The sequence below is a fragment of the Anopheles coustani genome, chromosome 3 (genome assembly GCF_943734705.1).
Source record: "Anopheles coustani chromosome 3, idAnoCousDA_361_x.2, whole genome shotgun sequence".
Taxonomy (NCBI): Eukaryota; Metazoa; Arthropoda; class Insecta; order Diptera; family Culicidae; genus Anopheles; species Anopheles coustani.
Window position 1 is genome coordinate 8,746,257 of NC_071288.1, and position 16,847 is coordinate 8,763,103.

General features: G+C 46.0%; 1 protein-coding gene across 1 annotated transcript; it reads right to left on the reverse strand.

Moving 5' to 3' along the window:
• Nucleotides 1–2,470: 2,470 nt before the first annotated feature.
• Nucleotides 2,471–13,748, reverse strand: LOC131260588 (tyramine receptor Ser-2-like). The gene is made up of 5 exons (XM_058262354.1): nt 12,947–13,748; nt 10,099–10,201; nt 5,683–5,808; nt 5,437–5,617; nt 2,471–4,101 (listed from the first exon to the last, which is right to left on the reverse strand). Exons 1-5 carry the CDS (start codon nt 13,746–13,748, stop codon nt 3,007–3,009), a joined length of 2,307 nt encoding a protein of 768 aa, XP_058118337.1. The 3' UTR covers nt 2,471–3,006.
• Nucleotides 13,749–16,847: the final 3,099 nt, after the last annotated feature.

Sequence of the window (16,847 nt, forward strand, 5' to 3'; positions counted from 1 at the left end):
CCCCCATTCCTCCCGTCTCAGTGGGATCGTTTCGACGAAGCTGCATGATCGCTGCAGGGTTTCCACTCAGCACGCGGTCCTATTGTTATTAGTAGTGAGTAGTTGTCAATACTCGGCTATGTTTTTCTTGTTTTTCGTTTCATTTAATTTTTCGCTCCATTGCGGTCGGCTTTTGCTTCCACTGGAGTGGGTGGTGCGCTGATGCTGCTGCTGGCGCTGTCGCTTAGTACTAACAATGTGCGTGTACTTTCCACTGTGTGTTGCCACTCGTTCGTGAGCAGCGGAATGCGGCAAATTTTCCCTTAAGAGCCGGCTCGCCACAAAGACTCCCCACCGATGCCGCCTGTCGTCAATCATGCCGTCATTGGCAGCGCTTAAGGATGAACTTTGACGTGCGCAAGGATGCTAGTGGTAAAGTATGTATTTCTGTGTGTACGATGTGTCTATTTCAAGCCAATTTGTGACTGCTTCACGTCACACTAGACTATCTCACACATCGTCGTTCCGCTCGGTCTTCGCCTTACGCCAATTGGAAATCGATGATGATGTGCTTTTCCCCACATTGTTTCCCATGGTAATACTAAGAAAAATCAAACGATACTCTACGAAAAACTAAACATTTTTTTGTGGTAAAGGAAACACATTGCTTGACGTAAAATGCATCTAATAAAAAAGACACGTTTTACGTGTGAATGAGAAAAAGAAGCATATAATTGTACCGGAAGTAAAATAAATTAATTTAATTATTTCAATGGAAGGATGAAAATTTGTAGAGTAAAAAGTGACACAGTAAATTTTAGTATACGCTGGTCCTTAAAGTTTGTGATTTCCAAAGAACAGTTAATCTACCCTGTGACTTGTGTTCGTTTCCTGATTGTAAATTTTCCAAGTATTCGCCACTGTTCCAATTCTCTTCCGCTATCAGCATTGTTGGTTGGGGAAAAAGGCAGATAAATAAAAAATAAATGGTGGGTATTATAGTATCAACTGAATCGTTATTGTCCTTTGGGGACATTCGATACCTTAAATGGTGGCATTATGCTTGTTCGTTACTTTTCATCCTTTGTTTATATTTGGCTCTCAATTCCAGCAATTGACTCTCATATCTATCCCTTTTTCTTTTGTAAGAGGCATACGTTTCGTGAAAAAGTGCCTTGCTATGCCTTTAAATGGTGGGATTGTAGGACTTTTGTAAATGGCTGGATATAATTTATTTTGTAATAGACTTTATTTCATTATTTAAAACTTACGTCTCTCACTAACAACATTCATCTAAAAAAGAGTGTAAAGTAAAGTATTTTACGTATTTTAATTCTGTGTGAAAAAAAGAATACGATCACCGGAACGTGTTGTTATTGAGAAGAAATGTAAAAAAAAAATAGTTCAGTTCATATTGCTTCTCCACACTTTCGCTCTTTTGTGACCTGTCGAACAATGCGGGACAATAACAAAAGGACACAAAGGGAGCCTTCCTGTAAATGGTGGCAAATGTGAATGATGACACTTCGTTTTCGTCCGAGCGAGATGCTCGGTTACACCTCGCTATTATGCTTTGCTGCCTTCTCCACTTATTTTTTTTTTCCACTCAGCTTCTCTGTGGCTGAAACGTGTAATTTTCTAACCCAATGGGATAGGAAAGGATTTAAGGAAAGAAGCAAAAAACCAACCTTACGCTGTGCTAAAGAAAACCGGCATGCAAAGTGCAAACCTCTATCGTGTTGAAAGCATATGTTGAAGGAGGCTCACTGAAGGAAAAACCTTCTCGCAACCCAACACGTTGAAGCAACGGACAACTGAGGACATGTGAAGTGTCATGGATGCCCCGTGTTTTCCGAGTTACGAACGACAATGTAAACCGCCAGGTTCTATGCCTTTTCTTTGCGCCTTCCATAACATTGCCCGGATGTTGCGTTTATGCGAAGTTCGACGAATGGCGTAAGCTCGGTGACACACAAAAATATTCTGAAATGCCACACCTAAATAGTATGCGCAATTTTCGTAAAAACAAATTTCGTAGCCTTGCATATTTGCCAAAGCTTGTAAGCGTTTTTCCTTGCAAAAGGGTTTATCATATTTCCAAAAATAAAAGATAGCATGGATGATGTAGCGTCTGGCTTGGGACTTTGTTTGATTGAGGCTCCCACTTCAGGAGAGAAAATTTCTACGAAACTGAAACACACGGAGCGATTGGGTATATTACAGAAAAGCACGTGTCATTTATAGGGTTTTGATGAAAAGTAAAAATTTAATAGAAAACGAACAAATAAAAAACAGACAATCTTTAAAAGGAACCGTTTTGGTGCATGACTTGAAAATCAGCACAACAGAAAGATATCGACGAATGGAAGTAATAACATGAATTAACTCTTTAATACAAGTAACATGCCGAAATGTTTGTAAAACTAATTAAAAAAAAAACAGATATATTTCATTATGCAGCGCCAAATGGGGTTTAATGAAGGATTTAAAGAAAGTGATAAATGAGAAGTGAAATTTAAAAATTAACCTTAACAACAAAATCTAACAAAAACGACAAATACCTAAATCGAATGATAAAACCTCTCCTATTCATTTAACAATCTTAAATTTTCAGCGATAAAAAGAAATAAAACAATAACAAAATAACACCGAGAAATAGATAAAATCGACCAAATTGAAAGTTTTCCCACCAGAACGCGTCTCCTTGAACCGTTTTGGTCATTGCCCATTTGACCAACGCAGCCAGAGTAGGAGAGCGTTGGGTGGAATAGGTGTATCTGCGTTCTAGATTCTAGAACGTCTTTCGTGCTAAAACGGCCACACCTTATGCACGATATAAGTCGCCTGCTCCGCACCCAAACGAGCCGAATTTCATTTCGGGAAAATTCGAATTCATTCGAGCGTAGGTTCGGCAAGGTAAGCACATCATCGTCGATTTCGATGTCGGAGCGCAACGAAGCATTGGCCCTTAAAAGGTGGTGACTCTTAAGCTAGTACGCCCCGGTGGCCGAGTTCCTCACCCATGGCTCATCGGCGCATCGAGAGGTTGTGAATGTTGGCGAACGGGGCCTTCTCGCTGTTGCGGAAGAAGCGGCGCAGCGTGAGCCGCCAGAAGGCCGCCCGGAAGTCGACACTGTAGAACGCGTAGATGAACGGGTTGATGGCTGAGTTGATCCAGCCGAGCCAGGTGAAGAACTCGCCCAGCTCCGGCACGGACCAGCCCTTCGGCAGGAACGGTGTGATGATGTAGTTGATGAAAAACGGCAGCCAGCAGGCGATGAACCCGCCGACGACGATGCTGAGCGTTTGGGTCGTCTTGTTCTCGCGCTTCATCGACGAGATGCGGGACGACAGGGACTTTTGGTGCACGCGGATGTTGTTACCGCCGCCCGCGTTCACCCGCCCCCCGACCAGCTGCACCGAGCTGCCCGTAGACGTGTTGATGGTGTTGTTCCGTCGAAGGCCACCACCACCACCGGTTGTCGCAGCCACGGCCGCCACCGGCACTCCCGTCGTGCCCCCGCCCGGGTGATGGTGGTGATGGTGATGGTGATGGTGATGGTGGTGATGGTGGAAGTGCTGCTGTCCCTGTTGGGAAACGTTCCCGCCGGTGCCGGCGCTGGTTGCGCTGGAACCACCGGAATGGGATTGTGGTTTGTGGGTTTGTTGATTGAAAATGCTATTGCCTGACGGCCAGCGGTCGTCCGCTGAGGGCAGCTTGCTGTAGCACGCCTCGGGACCACTTCCAGCACCTGGCTGACCGGGATCGGCACATACCGGTGGCTCGACAGCCTCACCCTCGTCCGCACCCACCTCGTAGGCGGCGCCCTCGAGTGCTCCTGAAAGGATTGTGGTTTTTCCACCGCCGACTACGATGCCACCACCGACCGTTGAATTCATGTCCACCAGCTCGTAGTGACCGTTCTTATGGTTCCGCTTGGCCGCCCCCACCGCCTTCGGGCCGCTATCGTCCAGCATCGAACCGGGCCCAACCTGGGCCACGTAGGTGGTCGTACCCGTCGACAGCTGCGACGAGGAACGCTTTCGCTTCGGGCTCAGTGGAATCGGATCTTGCTCGGACTGGTACCCATCCTCCTCGGGCTCCCGAATGCGGTGACTTTTCTGCTCCGATGAAGAGAGACAAAACAAAACAAACAAAGTAAAAGGAAAGGATAAGCAAACACAGAAGGTTAGCCGGGTGTGTTTAGCGAGCGGATGAAAGGATTGCGAGCGCCACGTTCACGCTTAATTAGCATGAATTGGCAAAAACAAATGGACGAAATTAATGTACTCGGCAGCAGTTTGCCGCATAATTAGCCACGATGACACCACGAGTCCCGAGTCCGAGCGTGCCGGATGACTGAGGCGAACCGGCCGAGGATTTGGGCTAAAGTATCCGACCCGGACCCGTATCAGTGCCGGTAGCATCTATTTGATGCTTGGTCAAGCTCATTAGTTAAGTAATTATTGTCTCTGCTGCGCATCCGAAAGAAAGGCCTTTCCTTCGTTATGATATTTATTCAACTGGTGGTAGAAGGATGGTTGAAAGGGAAAATTGGGTAGACTATGTCGAAATAAAAACCACAAATCATTCAATATAGATTTCCATGGTCTTATCTCGGTTCGTGTTTGCGCATCGCAATTATGACTGGCAAATCAAATAAAGTCGCGACAAAACAGTTCGTGCTTTGTGTGCTATACCATCTACTTCTTTGCCTAAAATATCAATTGGATATCTTTGTAAAAGCCTGTTGCTTTATGATATCCTTTTCAGCAACCCATATGTCGGACATAACCAAGAAGCATTGAGGCCATCACGCAGCATAGACATTCCTAATTCGATGGAAGTCATTTATAGCAATTCTACTTAAAAATGTTTTTTAAGAACTGCACGTAAAACTACAATAGAGGAAGATTAGTTGCTAATTATATAAAAAATCTAACTAGTAAAAAATCCCTAAGTACGGCACTGCATCAAAAAATCTGTGTTGATTATGTCATAAAAAAAAGAGTCTACTTCAAACGTACATAAAAAACTAAATCGCAATATTGAGTTTCGATTAAGCTAAAAAAAATCCTCACACTCGACCTCACGTTACGAAATTGCGTTGAACGTTGTTGGGGACAAAACATCCTTCATTTTCACAAAACATCCCCCGGTTTCGTTGCTTCCATAAATCACAATTTCTTTTCAGCACGTATAACCGAGCAGAATAAATTTAAATGCACGTTCGTAGATCATCCATCGCGAGCGACAAACGCTCGGGCGCATCTGTTTGTCAAACGAGGAACGTTTTTGGTGCCGGAGTTAGGCCACGACACAGGAAACGTGCCCCTCGAGGGAGTAAAGGCTCAGTTTGTCGTTCACAAACAGTGTTTCCATTAGTATTCAGCAGCGGTACGACCGGTTAGCGGTAGAGGCTTTAGCCTCCACTCTAAACCTCGGCCGCTACATACCTTGTGGACTTCGATCTCCGTCATCTTGTCGTGCCGAGAGGCGACGACGCACGATATCCGTAGGTAAACGTACACCATCACCGTCATCGGGATGAAGAAGGACCCCATGGCGGAGAAGACGACGTAGCCCTCGTTCTGGTTGTATCGGCACTGGTCCAGCTCACGCCGACCCGGTTCGTACCTGTCCGGAAGGGTAGAGAAAATAGCGCTTAGTGGCGGGCGGGAACCGATAAGAGCGGGGCTTACCATCCGAGAATCGGGGGACACGTGATGGCTAGGGCCAGGACCCACACGACCAAGATCATCAGCAGGGCCAACCGCTTCGAGCGCCGTCGACGGGAATAGTTCAATGGTTGCGTTACGGCTAGATATCTGCAGCGATAAGGTGGCAAAACGGAACCGTCGGTTCCACGGGCGTTGTGAGACGGTGGGCAATTAGGATAATTGACAGGATCATGGTAGCAGGGTGGGTCGTTGCATGAAAGTAAGCATTACAAATAGGACAAACGGTAAGGAATTGAGTGAGGACAAAGATGACGAGGGAGTGCTGTTGTTGGTAAAACACAATGTTTATTAAATCATTCTATATCCACGTTGCTTGCTTCTTAATTGTTGGCTGTTAATGGGTAGCACGCGACGATGGTAAGGATTTTCCTAGCGTTTGTCACCTAGGAGAAGCATAATTAAAATTCAATCCAATAAAATACATGCACCTTTCTTTGACCTTGACTTCTATATTTGCCTGACAAAGTTCAATTCTCTGAAGTTAAGAAACAAAATCTGATGAAAAATTGCGGCTTCACCTCTTTGACCGAAATTGACTTCCAAATTTCACTGAAAAACCTTTTCCCTCCATAAGCACGAAAGTACGCGTGTTTTAAGTTCGCTGACGCTATGGTTCACTCGTCGCCAGAAATGAACGCAATCGCTTTGAAGTTTTCGTCTCGGTAATATTCGAAGCCAAACTGGAGATATCATCGGCAAATAGAAAGGATTAAAACGGAAGGGGATCTCATTAGCGCCGTAGGACATTTTCAAGCCGGTTGATTATTTCCTGTCTCTGATCTCATCGTTACATCCCGAAGCGGCAGAACCATTGAGTTCTGTCTAGTTGTTTGTCATCTGCAATTATTTCTAATTAGAAATTCACCGCATCTATGATAAGGCGAGTTTCTTTTTATTACGCGTCATTGACAAATCTGTTCACAATATGTATAAAATGTTCCTGTCGTCTGCCGATTAAAACGCGTCGTGCCGTATTGTGTCTGCCTTCTCGAAAACACGATTAACGCGAAATGCGCGTGGTATATTCCCACGCGACTTTTTCCGTCCATAATGAGCTCGCTGTGTGTCGGTGGAAAAGTTTGATGAATTACATGCATTTCCATCGTCAGCAAGCAACACGTACTTACATACAAAAGCCGCGGGCATTTTGAATGTCGACGTTCACACGCTCGGTATTTTCGCGTTGTGTTTAAAATAAGTTAATCAATTCGTCTGCCTTCAAGTACATTTCGGCACAGTGGCACGTGGCTCGGTACTCCCACGTTGCCGGTTTTTATTTATCTTCCAAACGCATACCGCGTTGTTGGTGCAAAATCTCTTTCTTGGAAAGCTCATTTTAAAAGCGCCACTGTAGAACCGGCTCCAGCGATGTGCACAAACTTCCTCGGTTGCATTTCGAGGAGCAGAATGAATTAGTGCAGCTTAACGCGACCAGAGAATTGCAGATGACAGTTATGCTTCAAGGAAACAACCCCCTTCCCTCTTCCACCCCGCCCGAGAGGTGAATGGAGCCGGGAACGATGGAAAAGTTTTCGCTAAATCAATTCATAGTTCCATCATCGTGCTCATCATCGTGCCGGGCCATTCCTTCCCAGAGCGTACTTTTAATCAAGTTAGTCGTTCGATTGGCCTCGGGCTTGAGATCTAATGTAATTTGGATAGCGTCTTCGCCCTGAGGGAAAACTTTCTTACCCCACTTTCGTACTGCCGAAAGTGCAATCCACTTCACGGGCGGAATGTTTGGGGCCGATGGCTGCGGTGGGTTGTCTTCTTTTCTACCACCTTTTTTTATCACTTTTTTCCTCGTCGTCAACTACCTAAAGAAGGGCGTTGATGTGATGAGAATGTAAACGACGTAACAGCGCGCAATGTAAATCAATTTGCGGCATCTTATCGCATCTCGCAAGACGCACATTATCCATGCGCCCGTTATTATTATCACGAGGAAGGCCTTGCAGGGACGGTGGCAGCGAGCTCATCGTCGCTCGCGGAACCGAGCTTTCCTTGGGGCGATACTCGCGCTCGGGAAAGTTTCAGCTCGTTTGGAAGCTGATGTAATTTGAGGCGCGAGGTAGCATTAAATTATACCAAAGGATTCAACCGTGTGGCCTGCACGTACTTTTGGAACCATCGCCAAGCTGTGGGTAGTCAGCCCTCGCCTCCATTGACAGTGGAGCAACCGCGGCAGCCATCAGTGATTGGTATCAGTTCAGCCAAATGTATGTATGCTGTCGGAAATTATTCATGGCTTACACATATCGCTCCTTGCCTATCGTGAGGCCCATTGTCGGTGCGTTATGCCGGTTGTAATATCCGTGTAATTTATTCCATACTTAGAGTCGGTAGCACCAGGACATGCGTGGGGTTCCTGGTTGTTTTTTCACGGATCGATGTGGTGCCAGATTGGTGAATAGAATGCACAAGAGGCCGGACACACACGTTACGAACGCTTCTGACAATGCACGGACGAACCAATTTTGGGCTTGCGAAAAACGCCAATGGAATTATTTGCAATAATTAACATTATATCAATGAATGGGGAATGACCCGTATCGGTGCAGGGAAGCGATAAATAATGGTAAGGAAATTCCGTTCGCTTTGTGCCTAAATAGAGCTAACCCCAAGCCGAAATTGAAACCGCTTCGGTTGAAACGGCATAGCAAATTGTTTCATGGCACGATGCACCACCGAGCACGGTTTGCCTTTGAGTTCACTCTATAGATAACTTGTGAAGTCAAAAAAATTAGATAAATTAATTTAGAGCCCACGAGAAAATGAGGGTTTCAGCTTCTGAAAAACAATTTCTATCTGGAAAAATTATTTTCATTGCATGCACAATATGCTTCCTTTGCAAAAGGCTTGTGAAAAAAATGTTCTTATGTGATCCTTTTCATAGAAAAAAACGGGTAGAAATAATATCCTCATTGAAAGTCATTGAAAATGAATCGAAATAAATAAAACATTTCAAACAAACATTGAAACAGCTCAGGCCGTCGCCGAATACGACGACACACCAACCAAACGCCTAAACCAGAAAGTATTGATCAGTTCCGGTGTTTCGCTTCCGTTCTGCGATATGTTGCGAGCGATGACAAATTATCTTATCTCGGTGACAATCGACGGAACTCAGCCACCCAATTTTCGTATTCCTGTTGCGTACTCTGTCGAATGAAGCAATTTGATCCGACAAAGGAACTCCACATGGCCCACTGGCTGGCGACCGGTCGCCTGCGGAAGTCGACCGAACGACATCATAATGGTCTCACCAATTTGCCAATCGGACTTTATCACTAAACTGCAGCCCGGCTGTTGTTTGTTTGTGAAGCCGGTGGGGAAATACAGTGGGGAATAGCTGTTGCGAAGGGGATTGCTTTTTCCTACCCTCGCCAACAGTTCCCTCCATGCCGAGATACCTGATGATATGAAGCCGTCTGCCGTTGCGACGACCGACGATCCATTTTTATTCGTACACCTTCAACGGCGGTCTTCTGTATCTCCCATTAGTGCTGATAACGAGAGGGAAACCGATTGTCGCAAGGCTGGCGGTGGATAGTTTGTTGAAGCAAGTTTCCAATTCGCAATGCGATTACCTCACGTGCAACTGGCCGGGGGCACTGTAGCCGACGCTTTCCGCGACAAACGAATAAACTGCCCACGCGGGTTTCAGCACGGTTCTGGAACTGGTGCTCCGGACGGCGCATTCGTAATTTATAGCTCCCCCTTGGCAACACACCGAGCTCGGGAACAGGTCGCCAGACGCCGAGGGTGCGTTTTGCCGTTTGTTGGCGGTTGTTTGCATATCAAACATGATGTCAAAACCGGGCGCTCCTCTGTGCGATGGCTTGACGGAAATGGGAAACAATTTTCCACCGTACGTCATCTGTGTGTCAAACGACACCCGCGTGGGGTGGAAAAGGTTGAGGAATTTCGGGAAAAAACGGCGCTCAGGAGCGCGGCAATGTCGGGGCGAAAGTGCCGGCGCGCGATGGACGATTTGTTCCGTTTTTGAAAAGCGTTTCATCAGCATGCTGGAAATAAAGGGCACACATGGCCGTATAGCGAACGTGCGACGGCTTCATTTACTGTTAACAAGCACACCTCAATCGGCTGTTTTTTTTTGCAGATTCCTGGAAGGCTTTAAGGATGTGAAGAAGGATGCGAAAACGAGGCTGTTAAAAAGAAGAGGGCACATAAAATGTTAGGTGTCCCGTAAGGCCGTTTCCCAGGAAAAAGGAAGCGTGCGATTTAGATTTATGATTTGTACGAAGCAAAAAACGCATTGACATAACGGCGGAAAATAGACGCGATAAACACATTCCTCCCTGGTGAGTGGGGGGAGGGGGATGAAAAATGATGGGAACAAGTGGAACCACCTACCTATCTATACTAATGGCACAAAGGCTAAGAATTGATGCTGTACAGAGTAGTACGTCTAATGAGATCCATATATCACACAGAATCCAACCGAGCTGCCAGGAGCCTGTGAAAATAGAGAGAATGTATGAGAATGGTGGTGAAAATGGGAAGAAAAATGGGGCGTCGCGGGAAGGAGGAGGAAAAACAAAACACTAGCTGGCTTAAATGGAGCCCTTCAGGGTTGCTCAGTGTTAAGGCAACAAACTTGTACGGTTTCGGTGAAGGTCTCTCTATCGACTTCGGTTCGTGGCGCATAACCCTTTGCACGGTTTGCTGCATCCGGGTGACAAAGCGGTGGCACCGGTTTGGCACCGACGACACGATGCATTGGAAGAAATGTTTGTCTAGGAAAGTAATATAACCTATCATGCCGTAATGACCCGAAGGGCGCGACTGAACATCGTTCGCAGAGGAAGGATTGATTGAAATCTTGTCGCAAGCGTTGTGTGAGCTCCGGGGGAAATGGATTTAGATTTCCGTTCGTTTTTTTTCGCAATGAAGATTGATGTGTATCGAGAAAAAAGATCAATATAATGCGAGGCGTTCAATGGCGAAATTCAAGCGCACCTCGTGGACAAAAACAGCGAAAGAAAGGCCAACTACTGGCATTCAAAAGTGGCACAAAAAAAGGGAATGCTTGGAAAATGGTCTAAATTAAACTGAGCGAGCAAAACGTGACTGCATCGTACCGGAGGCAGATTAAAAACAAGATACACTGGCAGCGCCCCCCGGGCAATGCCGCTGCAGTTGGTCGGTGTTTTTCCTTCATTCACTTTTTCGCTTCTCCGGGAACTACATGGAAAAGCTACGGTCGTCCCGTCGGCGTTTCCCCCTTTGGCTGGGTGGTTTCAAAAGATTAAAAGCCCTTTTCTGCGCCGGAACCGGTGACCGTAACTAAATGATGCTGTTTGGTCAATGAATGCAATTTCGAGCACCGACCGATGTGTAGTGGGTACCGTCAGGGCACAGTGGTTTCGTAATTAGCAGCAAAACAGCCGGCGATGAGAGTAATTTAAACGAATTTGTTCATTAAGCTTTCATGCGCTTAAAAGTTGTCTCCAACTGTATGACATTAATTCCGATAAATGCATACATAAGCATTGCAAAACAAACTTGTTTAATTTAGTTCTCGGCACGGCATAGGTTCACGTGACACATCCTTCGTTTCATTCCGTACAATTTCTAGCTTAGCTTCATAAGCCGTTAGGCTAAGAGGCCCTTAGACATGTCTTACATATTTATGCTGCCGCAAATGGTGGTTAACGTTTATTGTCCACTAAAAGGGACGATTCTACCGCGTACGTGTAACAAAGCACAGAGAAAATCACGTCAAGATGCGTATAAAATGTTTACGACATTACTCGCAACGTCTGCAGACACGGCTGTTTGATCAGAGCGCGGATGGGAGATATCACAAGAGGCATGTCTCAAGCAGCGTCGCCTCAATAAAATTTCGTTTATTTTAGTTGCCTTAAATTTGAATTTTTATTAGGTACGACAATCTCAAACAGGCGTGTCAATGTTTTTCTGCAAATTGAATGGTTTCTAAAGTTGATAAAACAATTTAAAAATTGCTAAACTTTTCGGTCGCCCAAACTTTATCGTGTTTGGCATTGTGTCAGATCTAGTTGTCCTTTTCTTCAGCTACTGTTCTTCAAAAGATTTCCTCTATTACATTTTTCGAGTTACCCTGTAAAAAAAAGTGCAACTTCCCATGTGAAAAAGAAAGCTTTGATTGATTCATTGCTCTGCGCGGGCTAGGACAAGGAGCCGAATTGCAAGTCAAGCATCAGGGAGCCAAACATCGTAAGTTGTCAGGCAAGGACTTTTAGAGTTTTCCCGTTTCGTACCGCTGCGTGGTTCGCACATGACCGAATGACCCGTCGTATGCCAAAGGAAATAAAACTTTGACATCAACCGTTGGCAGAACCAAGGGCAACAGTAAACGGCAAAGTGGAGTACCAATTTTGTTTCGGAAGCGATCAAAAACTTCCTGCGCTCGAGTTGAATGCTACAGAAGCAGAAAAATGTGTCGTTAAACTTGCACTAAACAAGTACACCAGGAACCGACCGGGCTGGCCGGACGGTACGACTTTCGCAAAGACAATCGCAAGGCCTCGGTGCCCAAGAGTCGGTGCTCCCGGATACGTTTCACGCGGAAAACTCCTCCCTCTTCTTCCCCAAGCTGGCACACGATGCACTCCGCTCCGGCATCTGGTCGAAGGGCAAAAGTTGTGCCCGACTTTTAAATGAACCTGACAACTTGGGCCAAGTGTGCCGTCGGCCCTCGTCGGCAGCTTTGGGTCGTTACCGACGGAGATGAGGATTTTGATTGCATCGAATGATCTCAGGGATCCAGGGGTAGACCGGTGCATGTGATGCCAGTGTAGTGTGTATGTGTGTGTATGTGTGTGTGTCGGAGTGTTTGCGTGTGCGACGATACTTGGCAGATCGTTGCCTGTTTATTTACACGTGGCAAATCAAATGTTTACGAAAACTTCATTTGCCAAGCAATCGGGCCCCGGAGGTGAACATACGGAAAATCATTATTTTTGCGTTTACGAGTCACGTCAAGGAAGGAAGGTGTATGGAAGATGGACGGAGGAGGTGTTGTTGCCTACGGTTGCTTTCTACGGACGGCTGAAGAATTGGCCCCTTATGCGTTACACTCTGGCAGGGCGTTATAAATTACTTGGAAAGCAAACAAACACTTTGCCATGATCGATATGACGAGGATAATAAGCGTTGCTGGTGCAACAGCCGCCGGCATTCTGATCGGAACGGTGGTGACCCATCCAATTATACGTACCCATCAGATGTACGGCTACGGCCGGTGGCATCACGAAGATACCGACGAGCCAGTCGGCCACGGCCAGGCTCATTACGAAGCAGTTGGTGACGGTACGCAGACGGCGCGTCGTGATGACCGACAGGATGACGAGCGTGTTACCGATCACGGTCACCACGATCAGCAGGCAGAACAGTATCACAACGACGCAGTCCTGCCAGTTGGCGACGAGAAAGTGTTCCTCCATCGCGCGCGAGAGACTTTCTAGCTGGCGTGCGGTCGGATCCGGTGGCGTTCCGGTGCTCGAGAAGAGGTTATCCACAGGCCACACTAAATCCTCGATGCCCTGATCGAACCCGACCGCTGAAGAGACGGTGCTGATTAGGGATCGGTTAGCTACACCAATCGCACTCTCCAGTGGGTCGCGATCGAGCAGCGAAAACCGATCATTGTCCACCGTGGGCACGTCAGTCGCACCGGTCACAACCTCCACACTGACGTTACTGCTGTCAACGAAAGCTGCCGGCGACTCGAATCCTGCCAGAATCGCTGCGTTTGACGATGGTTCGATGTTGGTGATGCTGGCAACCCGGTCGGGGCTCACCGCACGGGACAGATGATGATGGCCACCGTTGCTCCCTTCATCGACGTCTGTCAACACTCCGGTATCGAAAAGGGTCGATGACGTTGTCGCTAACGTGTGATTCAGTGCTGTCAAAACAGCTCCACCTGTCTCGCTGGCTACGGTTGACGGTAGTGCTAGAACAACGGCCGTCGCTGCCGTGGCGTAGTATAGAGGTAGTGGTGCCGTTAGTAGTACCATCCTTTGTTTCCAACGATCGTTCCCGGATCGCAAGCGTTTCATTGTCCGACTTCTGTACGAGCGATGTGCGTCATTTCGCTTATCAAATTAATCTTCTTGCCAAATCAAAGTAGGTCCTGAAATCGAGTTGCAAAGAAAAAAGAAGAACTTTGTTAGAAAATGTTTAATAAAGTGTAATTTATCGCCTGACCATAATCGTCTAAAAGAAAGCAGATAATGTCCAGGAACACGAAGCGTGGATTTACTAACCGAAGCCCGCGAATGACCGGAAAAATTTGGATGTAGAAAGCAATAAAACGGATGCCCGCGATTACCCGGCTTTGTGTCCGATGAGTTTAAAGCGTATATAAAAGTTTTTCCATCTTTTCGTCCTGGCGAACGGCATAAAGATGCAATGGAGAGGGCGTTGGGTGGCCAACACTGAGAACAGCAAGAATTGAAACACGGATTAAAAGTTACCCGCGCCAGCAAAGTTTTGCTTGATCGTTACAATGAATGCTGCGGTAAACTGTCGAAAGTTGAGGTAGGTAAAAGAAAAGATAATTTTTTTTCCTCACTACTCACTTTATTCTTCAGGTCGGAACTCTTCGCGTGTAAAAAGGTCAGAACTTTTCTTTTTCGAAGGTGAGGGTAGATCAACAACAAATATCAGTTCATCTGTCCGGATGGTTTCTTTTCTTCTCATTTCCGGCGCATGGTATAGTACCGTGAAACGACACTTCACTCGCTTAAAGTAAATGAATTTTCCATTCTCAATATACTTTTCTATTTTTCAACGCCCAAGCCATTCGCTGGAGCTTTCCAAGGAACAACATCACTAAAGCTTACTGTCAAGGTGATGTTTCGAAGTGTGGCGAAACCGTTAGAAAGCCCAATACCGAAAGGTTCCGACCGGCCCTAGAGACGGGTCCCTTGTGGGGCAGAATTTCAATCTCAGTTACTAACGTGGCTTTCGCTCTAAAGCCGCTTGCGTAAATAAAATTTTCCGGACAATAACTCTCCTCGAGCAAAGGTTCACTTCCGGTGGTTTTGAATAGGGAAGTAAGTCAATCAATTGATGGTTTGGTTTGGGGTTTTTTTTCTTCTGGGCCCGTATCATCGATGGGATCAGGGTATCCCATCAGATATAGGATGATAGGTTCGGGTTCAGGCCTTCGCTTGGAGTAAGTATTGTCCCTGCTTTACAACGGATTTTAAAGGATCCATGGTATTAAGATGTTGAAATGTACACACGTGCTGCAATAGTTTCAAATCCCAATGCCAGTTTTTTTATTGGATTGGATAACAATTTACATATCTTTACACTCCAACATGAAAAGTGAGTTTTTATGGACAGTTTGTTTGCAGCTCGAATGTTAATAAGCTTCAGATAAGCTGAGCTGTGCCGGCTGAAGCTACCGTAAAAATGTATCAGTGTATACCGGCTCTGATTCAAACAGAACCGTCACATGTCTTCCTACGGACTGCTCTAAGTGAAGCGAAGAAAAGCGTGGTTGTTTGGATCCGCTAAATCACTTCGTATGACGGATTAGAGACTAGTATAACCAAGACTGTAACTAACATTACGCGGTCCTGGGACACAGCAGAACGCATTTCCCGCTGGTCGTAATGCCCTCCACCATCTCGTTCAATCGTAGACATCCACAGCAGCCCACGCTGGGTGCACCATGGATCCATCGTGAAACTTATTGCTCCCAGCTGCAACGTTCGGCACAACGAGCGGAAGATTATATCTCCGATACTCGTTGGGGATTACGTGGTCGGCCCGTTCTCCGTTCGATGCTTCCCTAACATTCATCCGTTTGCGTTGGTGGTGGTAAGCACGGATGGCCGAGAGGAATTTTTTTCTTCTTCCTACTTGCGGATTGTAGCGTGGAGTACTTATCGAATGTAAAATAGTCGAACATATTTCTACCGGAAACCGGACTGAAAAGGTTGTCCGGAAGACCGCAGGCTCAATCGCATGGGCGCATTCGTACGGTGCCGCATATTGCAAAACTCAATCACGAACCAATTCCACACTGAGCCACGTGGATGGCTTATAAAAGTTTTCGTTTCTTCATTTTTTGCGTTCACATCTTTTTTCACTCAAAGAAAATCTCTTGGATTGAGTTTTGTACCAAGGGGATAGGTTCCCGAGCAGGGGTAAAGAAATCGTTATTAATGTTTCACCACCGTGACCAGGTTCTGCGGTTGGTGTTCAATGTTCTTGAGTTACGCAGGATCAGCATGCAAAGGAGAAAATATTCGTACAAGCTATTAGTCACGTATCGTAATGTTAAATTATATCGACCAAGAAGTTCTCTTCAGATCTGACATGCATCTTGAATTGGGGGAAGGCAAAATGATGTTAATGTTATCAGCAAAATGTTGCGAGGAAATTTCATGATTCCTTTTATTGAAATAAGGTGCAAATGTATGTTTCATAAAAAGTGGGCTTCTTTCGGTTTCTGCACAAGTTTTGTAACGCAATTTGCTTGCGATGAAATTATTTTCGAAGTTCTTTAGCAAATCAAGCTGAACTATCTGATAACAGATCTTATTAATACTGAATGACTTGTAAAAGCTTCCTAACAGCATTCTACTACATACCCGAGAAGTTAAAGCGCAAACAACCGCATCGCGTTATGACTATGAAGGTAAACCTGTAATGACTATACAGTCTGTGGAATATCCTTTTGCGGGGATGTTTTATTGAAATTTTATTCAATGGAACCGAAAAGGTATTTGCGAATTTTTTTTCTCAGCAACCAGTTCCGTTGGAAAGTCCTTCCGAGAAACTCGTCTACCGACGGGGAAGGATAGCCGAACGTATGCTTTATTTAAGCCAACCGACCACCCGGGGCAGCATCGTTCGGAGAATCGGTATGGATGACCGGAACATACATAAACATGGACGAGACTTAACGACAATTCTGATCATCCGTGCCCAACAACTCTAACCCTTTTGCATTTGATCCAGCCCTGAGAGGCAGAGAATGTGGTCTGTTTGCCCTTTGGCAACGAAAGTTAGGAGAACATCCATTTACCATCCAGACGAACCGGGGGGAAATTCGCTTTTGCGCTTTAGCCGAGGGTCGACTGCAAGCCTAGCGGTTG